Source organism: Lithobates pipiens, unplaced genomic scaffold, assembly GCF_037356315.1.
Source record: "Lithobates pipiens isolate NorthernLeopardFrog02 unplaced genomic scaffold, aLitPip1_a1.2 Scaffold_8, whole genome shotgun sequence".
In the NCBI taxonomy this organism is placed as follows: Eukaryota; Metazoa; Chordata; class Amphibia; order Anura; family Ranidae; genus Lithobates; species Lithobates pipiens.
The window spans coordinates 473,250,687-473,265,250 of NW_027507903.1; the positions used below are offsets into that span (position 1 = coordinate 473,250,687).

Consider the following 14,564-nt stretch of genomic DNA (forward strand, 5'->3'; position numbering starts at 1 on the left):
GTAACGGCGAGTTACCGCCGTTTGCTGACATTCGTGGTAAAGAGACAATTTCATTGGCTTTTTACCCTGATCACACCTCATCCCCGATCACTGCATGAGTAGGGAGAACGAGGACAACACATGTGACCGGCTGATTGGACACAGCCTGTCACGTGGTAAAGAGCCGTTTTCATTGCCTCTTTACCCTGATCGGGGATGAGCTTTGTCCCGAGGGATGCGCCTCATCCCTGATCACCGCAAGCGGCAAGTACGGGTGGGCATCATGGCGAGGAGAGGTTCCTGCCGGCGTCATTTTACAATGCGCCAATAGGCTAGTGGTTAATACATTGGGGTTGATTTACTAAAACTGGAGAGTGAAAAATCTGGCGCAGATGTGCATGGAGCCAATCAGCTTCTAACTTCAGCTTGTTCAATTAAGCTTTGACAATATAAATCTGGAATTGGATTGGTTTCTATGCAGAGCTGAACCTGATTTTGCACTCTCCAGTTTTGGTAAATCAACCCTATAGCCTTTTCACAAGTGTACATCAAGCACAAGTGGGTCATCACCGCACTGCAAAGAGACTTGTAAAGTACAGAAAGCCAAATTTCACCTTTCATCAGTTTAGCGCAGTGAGAATAATGTCATCTATTTGAGGGTTAATGGCACACCATTATACAGACATAACCCTTCATAACATCCTGTGAGGTTATACTGCCACCTAATGTCTATATGAGGTAATACAACATCTCAGACTGGTTATTCATTGTGTACCCTGCACGGTGTCCATCTATTGATCAATCGGAGGACCTGACCTCAATGTACTTTGGCTCCTGACTTCTCTGCAAACTGGCTGATGTTGTCAATAACTTTTACCCCTTCATTTCAACTTTTCAGTCAATAAACTGAGAAATGATTAACCAACCGGAGCCACAAAGGGAGCCTCCTCCAGACCTGCCAGGTGAATAAAGATGAACCCCAGGCAAACAGATAAATACACAAATGAAATACATATATGGCAGTTATTTTATCTACAAAGGGTTTGTATTTTTGTCCTTCCAGTCCTGATATTTATGTAGCTCTGCCACCAGTACAGCCCTATCTGATTTTTCTTTGCTGCATTTGTTTCTCTTTTTTTCAGGCTAAGAACATTTTCAGCAAGTACAGAATATACAAAAAAAAGATAGCATTGTTTTTGTTTGCGTTAACTACTAACCCCATCAATCCACCATGTAATGGAGATGATCAAAGGCAGACATGTTTAAAGAATATGTAAACCCAACATTTCATGTTCCTGATATGTGCCTGCTGTACCATGTACTTATATGAGAAAATCTCCTGTTCTCTTTGTATTGCTGCCTTTGTGCGGAATCCCTGGTGTTCCTGTCAGTCCCTATTAAAAGCTTACCATGACCACACTAGGCATGAGAACACACAAGTGGGCAGTTCTCTAGCTGTGCTGGGAGCTCAGCCTGCTCTCCTCCAAAGATCAGACTTATCCAAAACAAAAACAAAAAAAGTGTTTTACCTTTTAGATATATGTTAGTGACATCTCTCTGGATTGAGCATCAGAGTCACAACCATTTTATAAGGATATTTAGTCCAAATGTTCTTATTACTATTTACTTAAGCATTCATCCTTCATTCTGTATGGGGAAAACACTTGTAAAAAAAAGCATTCTGCGAAGCTTGCCAAAATGACCCCAATGCATTAAGGCCTGGTTCACACCTATGCATTTTTTAGTGCATTTTCAGTTTTGCAGAAACACGCTACAGTCCATTTAACATGGTTTCCTATGGATGTAGTTCACATCTGTGCATTTTATGGAGAGGGCCAGGATTTTTTTTTATGGTTCCATAGACTTCAATGGTTTAAAAATGTGTATTGCAAAATGCAAAATGCACCTGCAATATGCAAACTGTAACCTGCATAGGTGTGAATCAAGTCTAAATGTAAAGGTAAAAATTCAGAAACATTTTTGAAATGAGATGCTTTAATAAGCCCTAATCACATTGGGGCATAAACTGCATCTTTGCTGAGCAAAAGAAGAAAACTATCCAAATCTGCTTCATTTTTCTGAACACGTTGCAGAGAGAAAACCGAAATCTGTTTGCCAAAGGCAACTACACAGTTTCACGTGTGGTACAATTTAAATGGAAAACATATCCCCATGCAACTTCAGGCTCTTTCACACTGGCCTTGAAAATAGGTGGATGGGTACATACTCTCCAGTGTAAGTTTTCTTGTACACTGGCAGTAATGCTTACTGCCCTCTGAAAAGCAATCTGCAGTGGATCACTTTTTAGAGAGTCGCATAGTAGCTAATTGACAGGCATTCACAAAGTAATCCTGCTGCCTCCTGTTTTTTTAAATCCCAAGGGAGTTTTTGTAGTAAAAAAAAGATTGTAGCAGAGTGTTTCCCTCACATTTGCAGTGTGCTCCCATTGAACTCAAAGGGAGAGTCTGACAGGTGTTAAACTCTGCAGCAAAATGCCACAGTCGCAAAGGCATTGTGCCATATGTACGCCCTGTCAGACTGCAATGCATAGGTGTGTGCACGGGGTGTGCCGGATGTTCCTGGGCACACCCTAATCAACCCATGCACATTAGCATTAGCGCTTTGTGTGCCAATGTGAAGATAGAAAAGATCTCCCTCTTACCATCTCTGCCATAAGAGAAGTACTCATACTCTTCTCTTTCACTGTGTCAGCAGGGAGATCAGTGTGCCAGGGTCATGTATATGTAGACAAACACACACATGTGCTTTTGAGCTTTATTTAGGGTGCACACCCTAATACAATAGGCTGTGCACACCTATGCTGCAATGTTACCTTGTTTCCCCGAAAATAAGACCTAGCGTGATTGTCGGTGATGGATGCAATATAAGCCCTACCCCCCAAATAAGCCCTAGTTAAAGTCCTTGTAGGTCTTATTTTCAGGGTAGGGCTTATTTGCGGGTAGGGCTTATATTGCAGCCATCACCGACAATCACGCTAGGTCTTATTTTCGGGGAAACTGTAGCATTTTTGGTGGGTAACCTCAGCTTGTTCAATTAAGTTTTGGTAATAAAAACTGGAAGCTGATTGGTTTCTATGCAGACATGTGACTCATTTTGCACTCTCTAGCTTTAGTAAATAAACCCCAAAGTGTCAAATGTGGTCATTTCCCATTGTCTTTCTGAGATGGGAACAAGGGACACCTGTTAGCAAAAGTATGTAGGCATAGGACACACCCACTGCCACGCCCCCTTAACCACTTACAGGCCGGAAGATTTTCCCCCTTAATGACCAGGCCATTTTTTGGGAAACGGCACTGCGTCGCTTCAACTGACAATTGCGTAGTTGTGCGACGCTGTACTCAAACAAAATTGATGTCCTTTTTTCCCCACAAATAGAGCTTTTTTTATTGTATTTGATCACCTAAGCAGTTTTTATATTTTGCACTATAAACAAAAAAAGAAAGACAATTTTGAAAAAAACAACAACATATTTTTGACCTTTTTCTATAATAATTATCCCAAAAAAATGGTTTCATCAGTTTAGGCCAATATGTATTCTACATATTTTTGGTAAAAGAAATCCTAATAAGCGTATATTGATTGGTTTGCACAAAAGTTATAGCATCTACAAAATAGATGATAGATTTTTGGCATTTTTATTTTATTTTATTTTTTTACTAGTAATGGCAGTGATCTGTGAATTTTTGCAGGACTTTGACATTGCGGCGGACAGATCGGACACTTTTGATATTTTTTGGGCAAAATTGAGTTATATAGTGATCAGTGCTATGAAAAAGCACTGATTACTGTATAAATGTCAGTGGCAGGGAAGGGGTTAACACTAGGGGCGATCAAGGGGTTAAAAGTGTCCCTGGGAAGTGTTTCTAACTGTGAAGGGGGGGGGACTGACTGGAGGAGGAGAGAGATCGCTGTTGCTAATCACTATGAACAGCAGATCTCTCTCCCCTCCCCTGTCAGGACGGGGATCTGTATGTTTACATTGACAGATCACTGTTCCGGCTCTTTTTTCCGCAATGGCCAATGGCCGGCGGACATTGAGGCCGTCAGCCACGCGCATAGGGTCCCCTGCTGTGCAGCGGGCGCGCTCCATCGGCATGCGTGCACCTTCTATATCTCTAAAAGGAGCTGGCGTATACCTACGTCGATTTGCGGGAATGAGCCGACCTGCCGCACTATAATTATGGTGGCTGGTCAGAAAGTGGTTAAAGGAGAATTATAGAAAAAAAAATATTAGTTAAACCCACAAGTGCTCTACTATTCTTTTTTTTTTTTTGGCTTCTGAAATTTACAAATGCAGCAATTTAGAAATCAGATAAAAGGTTTAGCATTGGGAAATATGTTTTGAAAGATAAAAATTTACATTTTATATACAACTATATAGATCAGACTAAAATGAGGGACAAATGAGGAGAAAAGAGGGACAGAGGGACATTGATCCAAATCAGGGACAGTCCCTCGAAATCAGGGACAGTTGGGAGCTATGCTATAAGTATGGTAAAGTATTTTTAGGGGTTCATTCACACCAGATGCACTGGGGTGCATTTGTGAGCGCATGCCCAACTCATGTCAACCAAAAAATAATGGTTCCCTATGAATGCAGTTCACACAAGAGCATTAATTTGCTTCCCATTTGCCCAGCATGCACTACTTTTTCCAGCGCAGTGCAACGCAATGTGTTCAAATGCACTCAAATATGCACAAATGTGAATAATTGCTACACACTGCAGGGCAAATCAAGGCAAAAAAACACGTGTGAAAAATGCACACAAACACAAACCTTCTGCTGTCAATTTTGATTGGTGGTTGTGTGATTATGGCAGTTTATATTACTGACCCTGAACAGGGAGTAGAAATCTGAGCCTAAATGTGCAGTTCATTCCCATGCCAAGGTGTTGTTCTGCCCCTCCACCCCCTTTTATTTACAATGGTAAGAGCACTGCCCATGGTCTCACATACCCATAGTTTTATACACTATAGTTTTAAAAGTATTGGGCGCCTGCCTTTACACGCACATGAACTTTAATGGCATCCCAGTCTTAGTCTGTAGGGTTCAATATTGAGTTGGCTCATCCTTTGCAGCTTTAACAGCTTCAACTCTTCTGGGAAGGCTGTCCACAAGGTTTAGGAGTGTGTCTATGGGAATGTTTTATCATTCTTCCAGAAGCGCATTTGTGAGGTCAGGCACTGATGTTGGAGGAGAAGGCCTGACTCGCACTCTCCACTCTAATTCATCCCAAAGGTGTTCTTTCGGGTTTAAGTCAGGACTCGCTCATCTCATCCAAACTCGCTCATCCGTGTATTTATGGACCTTGCTTTGTGCACAGGTCCAAATCATTTGGTGGAGGGGGGATTATGATGTGGTGTTATTTTTCAGGGGTTGGGATTGGCCCCTTAGTTCCAGTGAAGGAAACTCTTCAGGTGTCATACCAAGACATTTTGGATAATTTCATGCTCCCAACTTTGTGGGAACAGTTTGGGGATGGCCTTTTCCTGTTCCAACATGACTGCGCACCAGTGCACAAAGCAAAGTCCATAAAGACATGGATGAGCGAGTTTGGGGTGTAGAAACTTGACAGATCGTAACCCGATAGAACACCTTTGGCATGAATTAGAGCAGAGACTGCGAGCCAGGCCTTCTCGTCCACATCGGCGCTTGACTACACATATGTGCTTCTGGAAGAATGGTCAAACGTTCCCGTAGACACACTCCTAAACCTTGTGGACAGCCCTCCCAGAAGAGTTGAAGCTGTTATAAGTAAAAAGTGTGGGCCAACTCAATACTGAGCCTTACGGACTAAGACAGGGGTGCCATTAAAGTTCATGTTCATTGTAAAGGCAGGTGTTCCAATACCTTTGACAATACAGTGTATTTTGTAGGTGATGCACACCAAATTGGCTTCCCTACAGATGATCACTGTAATTTGCCAATGATCACCTGAAAAAGCAGTGTTTCAAAGGCATTACTTTGTCAAAAAAGTCTATTGGCATCTTCAGTCCTTACTTTCGTGGACAAAGAGAAAAGCACTGCTTGCAGTTGTCAAAATGATAAAAAAATAAAAATAAAACATCAATCCTTCATAACAGAGCCTTTTTGGTATTGGGTCCAACAAAATACCCCTGGTGACAGTTAACGGGTTAATCCTAGATCCCCCTGATAAAAACCAGTTTACCGACCTTTATTGGTGACTTCCCATGAGATCTCAAAGAGGAGAAGTTCCTCAATAGGCAGTTCCTCTTCATCCCACTGTGGCAGGCCATTCAGAGAAGTGACAGACAGGGATCTGCTCAGAGGCATGGCAGCACAATCCACAGACTAAATATTCCCTATGCTGATGCGACTGTTGTCTCTTTCCCGTATTTTGGCCTCGCTAAGACATAAGAGGATGGAGACAGGCCCTCTTTATGGGATAATCCCAGGCTTATTGCTCCACTACCTGACACAAAGCATTACACACTTGCAGTCAAATCCCTCTCTGACTTGTTAAGTGGACAGATCCTGACTGATCAGAGGTCACCTGACAGCCAGAACGCAAATCTTCATCTGGACAAATGCCAAACGCTGGAACCTTGAATGGTATCAGCAGTCAGGGAGAACAACCGCCCCAAGCAATCATTAGCCAGGAGTGCCCACCTGCTGGATTTCAAGAGTTATATAATATATTGATAGTCAGAATATTTACTGTCAGAGCAGTTGGTGATGGTAAAAATAAGGATAAGCCAGGTTGGAAGTTTTCATTTCCTTGAAATTTCAGTTATAAAGAAAAGATTTTGTCAAAATGCAAAAGGGAAAAGTGAAATGAAGGTGTTTTGAAGGTGTGCTGGATTTAAGGGGACCATTCACAATTTTCTGTGTCAGCACAGTGTGGTGCCATCCATTTTTAATGCCACTTCGATGCACTGACTTATGCCCTGTACACATGGCCGGACTTTCCAGCAGACTAGGGTCCGACGGACTTCCCGCCAGAATTCCAGCGTATTTCCGACGGACTTTCTGAATGAACGGACTTGCCCACACATGATCGGACTTTCTGGCAGACTAGGTCCGCCGGACTTTCCGGCGGAGTTCCGTCAGACTTCCAAATTAATGGACTTGCCCACACACGCACTAAAGTCTGTTCATTTTGAATGTAATGAGTTAAGACGGGAAGAGGCCCTTGTCCTCATCAACATGGGGGCAAGGTGCTTTGGGGTGGGGGGCCCACAGGGCGCCCTCCTTCCCCAAAACACAAACTCCCCATGTTGAGGGCATGCGGCCTGGTATGGCTCAGGAGGGGGTGCGCTCGCTCGTCCCCACCCCCTTTCCTAAGGGTCTGGTGTGGATTTTGGGGGGACCTCCACGCTTCCCCTTAAAATCCATACCAGACCTAAGGGCCTGGTATGCCCCTGGAGGGGCATTCCCCCTCGTGCTCGCTGCAATAAGAACATGTGTTTTTCCTATTGCAGTGAGCGGGAGATGTACAGTACCCTGTCACTGAGAACCAGCGGAGTTCCGGTGGGAAAATTTAAAATGTTCTATTTCTAAAGTCCGTAGGATTTTTGGCAAGCAAATGTCCGATGGAGCCCACACACGATCAAATTGTCCGACGGATTTGTTCTTTGCTGTCAAAAAGTCCGGTCATGTGTACACGGCATTAGGCATCGCAGCTCCAATGCACATGCTGTTTTTCTTCTGCATTAATGTGTGTTGCAGTGCAGTGCACCACTACGCATGGTAATGTACAGTCAGATTTTTTTTTTACAATAATTAAATTGTAAATGATCACTTTTGATGTTTTAAATCCATGCTGTAAATGGGTTTACAGTGCATTTTAATGGAAGTAAATGGAGGCGGTTGCAAAGTGTCAATGCCTGCTGAACTCAGCATGTAGAGTTATTTTTGCTTTGCCGCAATTCATGGCAAGGCTAGCGCTGCCATCTGTACACACCCATCCACTCCCTTTTATAACAATTATGAGTGCCATTACTAGCAAAAACATGACCCAACCTCCTGTTTGCAATACCTGTGTGAATTCCATAATAGGGATGAATGAATCTACCTGGGTTCAGTTCACCGATTGTGAATCGTGCTCAAACTTTGCAGTGAACCCTTTTGAAGTCTAATCTCATTATTTATTTCTGGCCATTTTTAGGTATTATATTTCAAATACAGCCTTATGCATTGGCATTCTTCCTTAGATACCAATCGGGGAAAAAGGCATGGAAGGAGATAGGAAGAAATCAACTACTGTAAAGCCTGCAATAGATGGAGCGATTTTCTTTCCTGCAACCACGGGAACACTTACTGTGTTCATCAGGGATTCATTCCTGTGAAGCTATTGTGTTCTCCCATCAAGGCCAGAAGAACACACAGTGAACACAAAGTGATTATTGCTAGGCCGCCTTGCAATAATCGTATAAAAATCTGACAGGCTGATTGTACCTAAGCTGATCGATTGATCAACTTTGGTACATTCAGTCTGCCCATACATAGTTCCAATCTTGGCCAGTCCCTGCTGAACCGGCCGGGATTCAACCGTCTATGGCCGGCTTAAGTCTGTGCTCTTATAGCAAGAAACAGTAGGGGAAAACAGAAGGAATATACCAAATTCTACTGTAGCATCCTTGTTCCTAGAGTAGGGCTGCAGGTAAATTTATTTATGCTGGGTGATAGTCAGCCTGGCTAATTGATAGTGTTTGTTTAAGCATCAAATGACTTCTGCATTTTTTCTGTTTTTATTTGTGGCTTCTCCCTTTTGTCAGTAGGTGGTGCTGTTGCCTTTGAAATAGGTATGATGAGCTACAGTATATGCAAGGGATTGATAAATATACTTTTTTCAGCCAATCATATTTTCTGCATGCTGGGAAAAGCTATTTAATGGAAAGTCAGGTGACGAGTCAGTTCTTCTCGCCCAGGGCTCAGGCCTGGGTGGATGTGTGATACAGCTCTTGGCTGCTAGGACTGAGGCCTATCCATGTGGCTGCTGGCTGCTAGGCCTAACCAAGGCCTACCTGGGTGTTCAAGTTTATGTGGAGAAAAGCCTACCAAAGATCCAGTAACAGTTCTAGATAGATGGAGTTCTGAGGAAGCACCAGAGAGATGACCCTCATTAGACCTCTAATGAGAGATCTGACTTAAAGGCAATTTCAGGAGGCTATGAAGTGGCTGGGACAATTTCAGAGAGAACTTATCCAAGGGAATCAGTGCATGAAGCACTGAGAAAAGTTCACTTACTAGAGGAGACAGCCTATCCTACAAAGTACAGATGTGCTGGTTCAGCTTAAAGGCTCTTTTTCCGGTACTGCTGTCTACCTTACCTCACCTATTTTTGTCTAAGGAGTCAATCTGCCTGTTGCTGATCATTATTAAGAAGTGTCTTGTACTTGATCCCCTCTCTTCCACATTTTTCCTGTTCTGAGAAATAAATGTTTCCATTGTTTAAAGCAAAAAAAATGACTGGCGCCCAACTTCTTTCTTGTTCATCACCCACCATGCCCACAAACCTGCACCCTGAGAATGTATGTTTGCCATCCCAACCCCCGGTAGTCACCATTAGGCTCCTGGAAAATCGGGGTAGGCACTACACTACCTAAACAAGCTGATATGACACTAATCTAATAGGCGTTACCATAGAACAGAACATTAGTAACATGAATGCATTACAAAGGAATAACAGAAAATAACATCACAGGTGGATCATAGCAATATCTACCTGAAATCTTCAGATTTCACTGTACAACATGACATAAGTCCATATAGATGACTTGTCCTTGGACCTATAAGATAAAATAGAGAAAGAACAACATGCAATGGAAGAAATACATACATGTGTGTAGCAATACCCCCACAGGAGTCGCTGGTTAAGTTTGTTCTTCCCGTTACTCTGCCTCTCAATCCCAGGAATGGCCTCAGCCCCTCTGGCGCACCTGGCAATGTGATTAATAGAATACCACAGTAATGACACACTGACACAGTTCAAGTATTTATGTTTTTTTTTCAATTTACTTAGGCAGCAAGAACTCAAAATGGTATTGGTCAGCCAGATCCCGTATAAACAACCAGGATTTGGTTGAAATGATTTTTATAGTGCTCAAACAAATATGCAAATAGCCAGCATCAATACAGTCAGTGACAGATAATCTGTAAATACTTTCTTCAAAACTATTGAGTACTTGTAGATATTACCAATACCAGTGGCGTAACTAGAACCTTCAGGGCCCCGATGCAAGAAACCATGAAGGGCCCCCTTGAACCCCAGCCAGGGCCCTTCCCACCGAGTCTGGTGGTGGAACTCCAGGGCGTGGTCACCGGTATGACCTTTGTGAGCCCTGTAGTTCCACCACTAGTATCAGTAGTTTTTTTTATTATTTTTTATTTCATTTTTAGGTGCCCCATTGGGGGACTGTCCCTAGGCAGGATGGGGTCCTTTTCTCCAGGGAAGATGAAGTTACTGCCCCCAGGTGAGAAGGGGTCCCTGTCCCCAGGGGAGGTGGGGGTCCCTGTCCCCACGTGAGAAGGGGTCCCTGTCCCCAGGGGGAGATGGAGGGGTAGGCCGCACACTCATCCATGTTGGCCTGGGCTCCATCCAGTGTGCTGGACGGGCAATCAGCATATCTCCCAGAAAGACCTTTCATCATCAGTGTATGACGGGGGAGGAGGATGGCTGGCAGACAAGCCTGCAGTGTCCTCCGGGGAGCCGGCTCTCATAGGGCTGCACTGCATCTGTGTGCTTAAAGTTTGTTTACCCGGGAGAAGTATGCAGTGCAGTGTGGGCCGGACTCAGGGGGGGCGGGACTCTGGCTGGGGAGAATAGACATCGGAATGAGCGGCAATGCATGGAGCAGGAGAGGGGTACTCTGAGGAGCCGGCTGAGGACACAGGTCATGCGAGGAATGCACAACTAGAGAACAGCCAGTGCGATAGTCGAGCATGGAGCTCTGCTAGTCACCCTCCACCTCCAGCCACCCGTGTGCATGGTGCACTGGTACCCCTAGCTGCCGGCTATATGTAGAGGGGGCTGCATGGGCCCCCTGCATCACAGGGCCCAGTTGCGGTCGCAACTGCTGCACCCCCTATAGTTACGCCCCTGACCAATACTAAAGGGGAACCCCAGGCCAAACTATTAACCGTTAACTCTAATGTGAGGTCTGACTTAAAGGCAATGGTATAAGGGCCCTTATAGCAGCAATGACAGTAATGTCCCTATTGCACATCTGATGGTCTTCACCAGCATGGAGGAGCTCATTAACTTTTATCCAATAAGTGTTCAAAGTAGGTTCAGTAAAGTATTCCTAAGGTAGAGATGTCTGTGCAAAGTGTCAAAGTGAAATTGTGAGAAAGGATTTGTAAAGGTGGGCGACTACCCTATCACCAACGACCAGGCTGATTCGATACCTTCCGGACAGTAGCTCATGTAGCGACACTCGTGCAGCGGATCCGCCGTATCGATCTCCCGATGTGAAGCTCAGTACACAGGTTGGCAGACGACCAGAGTGGTGCTGGATGGATGTCAGATGGACAGCAAACAGAGCCTCTCATCTGGGTTGGTACGTGGTAGGCTGCAATCTCCCTCCTACAGTGACGGGATGGTGTCCACATGAGGGGACCCAGGATACAAAGAGCCTTGGGCCTAGTCTGCTCTATTTTAATTTAATTTTTAGCCTCTTGTTTTTAGATTTTATTGATTATTATTCATAATAAAATTCATTGTGTAGTTTTATGCTATTTTTAGCACTTGCTACGCTATTTATATTAAAGCGGGAGTAAACCCGCTGATATTTATTTTATTTTTTTGACTTGCAAGGGAAAAGTCATAATGAGCTACTATGCACCCCATACTAGCTCATTATGAAATACTTACCTTAGAACGAGGCCCCAACATCTGGCCCGATCCACGCAGAGGGAGCCGACATGTTCCCTCGGCGTGTCTTCCGGGTATCGCGCTGTGATTGGCCAGAGCCGCGATATTGTCACTCCCGCACATGCGTGTGGGAGATTTCTTTCCGGCAGGGTCCGGCGTCTGCCGGACTTTCAGCCGAGAAACCCCTGTGCGCACGCGCCACTGCAGTCAGAGGCGCATTGCGAGGGGAATATCTCCTAAACCGTACAGGTTTAGGAGATATTTTTTTTACCTACAGGTAAGCCTTATTATAGGCTTCCCTGTAGGTTAAACTTACAAAAACGACTATACAACCGCTTTAAATTTTAAATATCCGGTTTTAGTATATTTAAAGAAAGCTGTCACACCCAATCAGGTTCCTCTGATGAAGTCACGTGCTGTGACACAACGCGTAAGAACTATTGCGCGTGACCGGAAGTGACGCAAAGCTGTCTATATCGATTTTTATGGCTTTTTAAATTAAATTTCACATTTTACAATTTACACGATGAGAGGCCTTTCCTTTTCTCCTTACTATATGTGCCACCGATATTTTTACTGATCATCGCTGCCATTGCTGCTCACTCCGCGGACCATCACTTGAGCCACCGATTGGATGGAGGGCTGACCAGACGACCGCATCTGGGCATCTGAACGTTCGGGAGTTCTTTTTATGTCTATTTCACCTGCCGATGAGGTAAGCGCTCTGTGAGCTCATTATCAAAGGAGGATTTCATAAGGAGCATTTTGCAAGAAGCACTTGCTGTGATGACACATGAACTGCAAGATTTTATTGTTTATCTAGGACTCATTTGTTTGAACTTTATACATTTATATATATATATATATATATATATATATATATATATATATATATATATATATAGCTTTTTAACATTGTATCTATTTGGATTATTAATTATCACGGGGCTTATTTATCACTTTTTTCATCACCTGTTCACTGGTCATGTCATGTATGTGAGAAGAAAAGGAGGGAGGGGTCAAATTGCTCTTACAGAACTAATAGCCATATCCCTGTTTAATGAGAGTCCTGGTCAGCTTGGCATTGTAATCCTAATGCAGCAGCCACCAGTGATGTAAGTAACTCAATTAAAATAAACGGAGTTACTTAACGCAGTTACTTTAGAAAAAAGTGGCGTGGGGGTCCCCCCAAAGTCCATAGTAGAGCCTTATCCGAGCACGCAGCCCGGCTGGTCAGGAAAGGGGGTGGGGACGAGCGAGCACCTCCCCCTGAACCGTACCAGGCCACGTGCCCTCAACATAGGGGGGGGGGTGTGGGACTGTGAGATCATAAGGGGTGGGGTCAGGTGACATCACCCAGTGACCCCCCCCCCCCCCCCCTTATGCCTATATAAGTCTTTGCAGAGTTCTGGGAGTCGCAAATCCTTGTCTGCTGGTGCTGGTTTCTTCTTTGTGAGGAAGAAGAGTGGTGGACTGAGACCTTGTATTGATTACAGGGGTTTCAATTGTTTCACGATTAAGAATGCCTATCTGATTCTGTTCATTACGGAATTATTTGACCGCCTCAATGGAGCAACGTTTTTCATGAAGCTTGATTTAAGAGGGGCATACAATCTTGTGAAGATTAAGGAGGGCGACAAGTGAAAATCTGGGTTTAATACCAGAACAGGCCATTATGAGTACCTCATAATGCATTTGGCCTTTGTAACGCACCAGCAGTTTTCCAGGAATTTATTAACAATGTCCTCCGAGATTTGTTGCAGTTATATGTGGTGGTTTATCTCAATGATATCCTCATATTTTCCAAGTCCCTGGAGAGCCACCACACAGATGTCTGTCGTGTGCTTTAGAAACTAAGAGAGAACAATCTCTATTGTAAACTGGAGACGTGCGAGTTCCATTGTGGACAGGTTAACCACTTAAGCCCCGGACCATTTGGCTGACCAGAGCACTTTTTGCGAATCGGCACTGAGTCGATTTAACTGACAATTGCGGGGTCGTGCGATCTGGCTCTCAAACAAAATTGGAATCATTTTTTTTGCCCACAAATAGAGCTTTCTTTTGGTGGTATTTGATCACTTCTGCGGTTTTTATTTTTTGTGCTATAAACAAAAAAAATAGCGCCAATTTTGAAAAAATGCATTATTTTTTACTTTTTGCTATAATAAATGTCCCCAAAATATATTTAAAAAAAAAAATGTTTCCCTTGGTTTAGGCCGATACGTATTCTTCTGCATATTTTTAGTAAAAAAATAAAAAATAAAAAAATCGCTATAAGTGTTTATTGATTGGTTTGCGCAAAAATTATAGCATTTACAAAATAGGGGATAGTTTTATGGCATTTTTATTAATAATTATTTTTCCGCCATTAGTAATGGCGGCGATCAGCAATTTTTATTGTGACTGGTTATTATGGGAGGACACTTTTGGCACGATTTTGGGACCATTCACATTTATACAGCGATCAGTGTAATTAAAAATGCATTGATTACTGTGTAAATGTAACTGGCAGTGAAGGGGTTAACCACTAGGTGGTGCTGTAGGGGTTAAGTGTGTCCTAGGGAGTGATTCTAACTGTGGGGGGAGGGGCTACATGTGACACAACACTCCCAATTACAGGGAGCTGTGATCAGTGAGAGTATCACTAGGCAGAACGGTTTTTCCCCGTTCTTTCTCTTTGTGACCCGATTGCAAGCCACCTCTTAAAGGGCAACATACAGGTAAGTG

General features: G+C 43.6%; 1 protein-coding gene across 1 annotated transcript in view; it reads right to left on the bottom strand.

Annotated features, from left to right (window-relative positions):
* The window catches only part of GYS2 (glycogen synthase 2), a 94,704-nt gene extending 88,182 nt beyond the window's left edge, over positions 1 to 6,522 (bottom strand). The window contains exon 1 of the mRNA XM_077468688.1: positions 6,175 to 6,522. Coding sequence (XP_077324814.1) covers positions 6,175 to 6,295 — 121 coding nt within the window. The 5' untranslated portion in view covers positions 6,296 to 6,522. The remainder of the gene's footprint in view (positions 1 to 6,174) is intronic.
* Between the last annotated feature and the right edge of the window lie 8,042 nt (positions 6,523 to 14,564).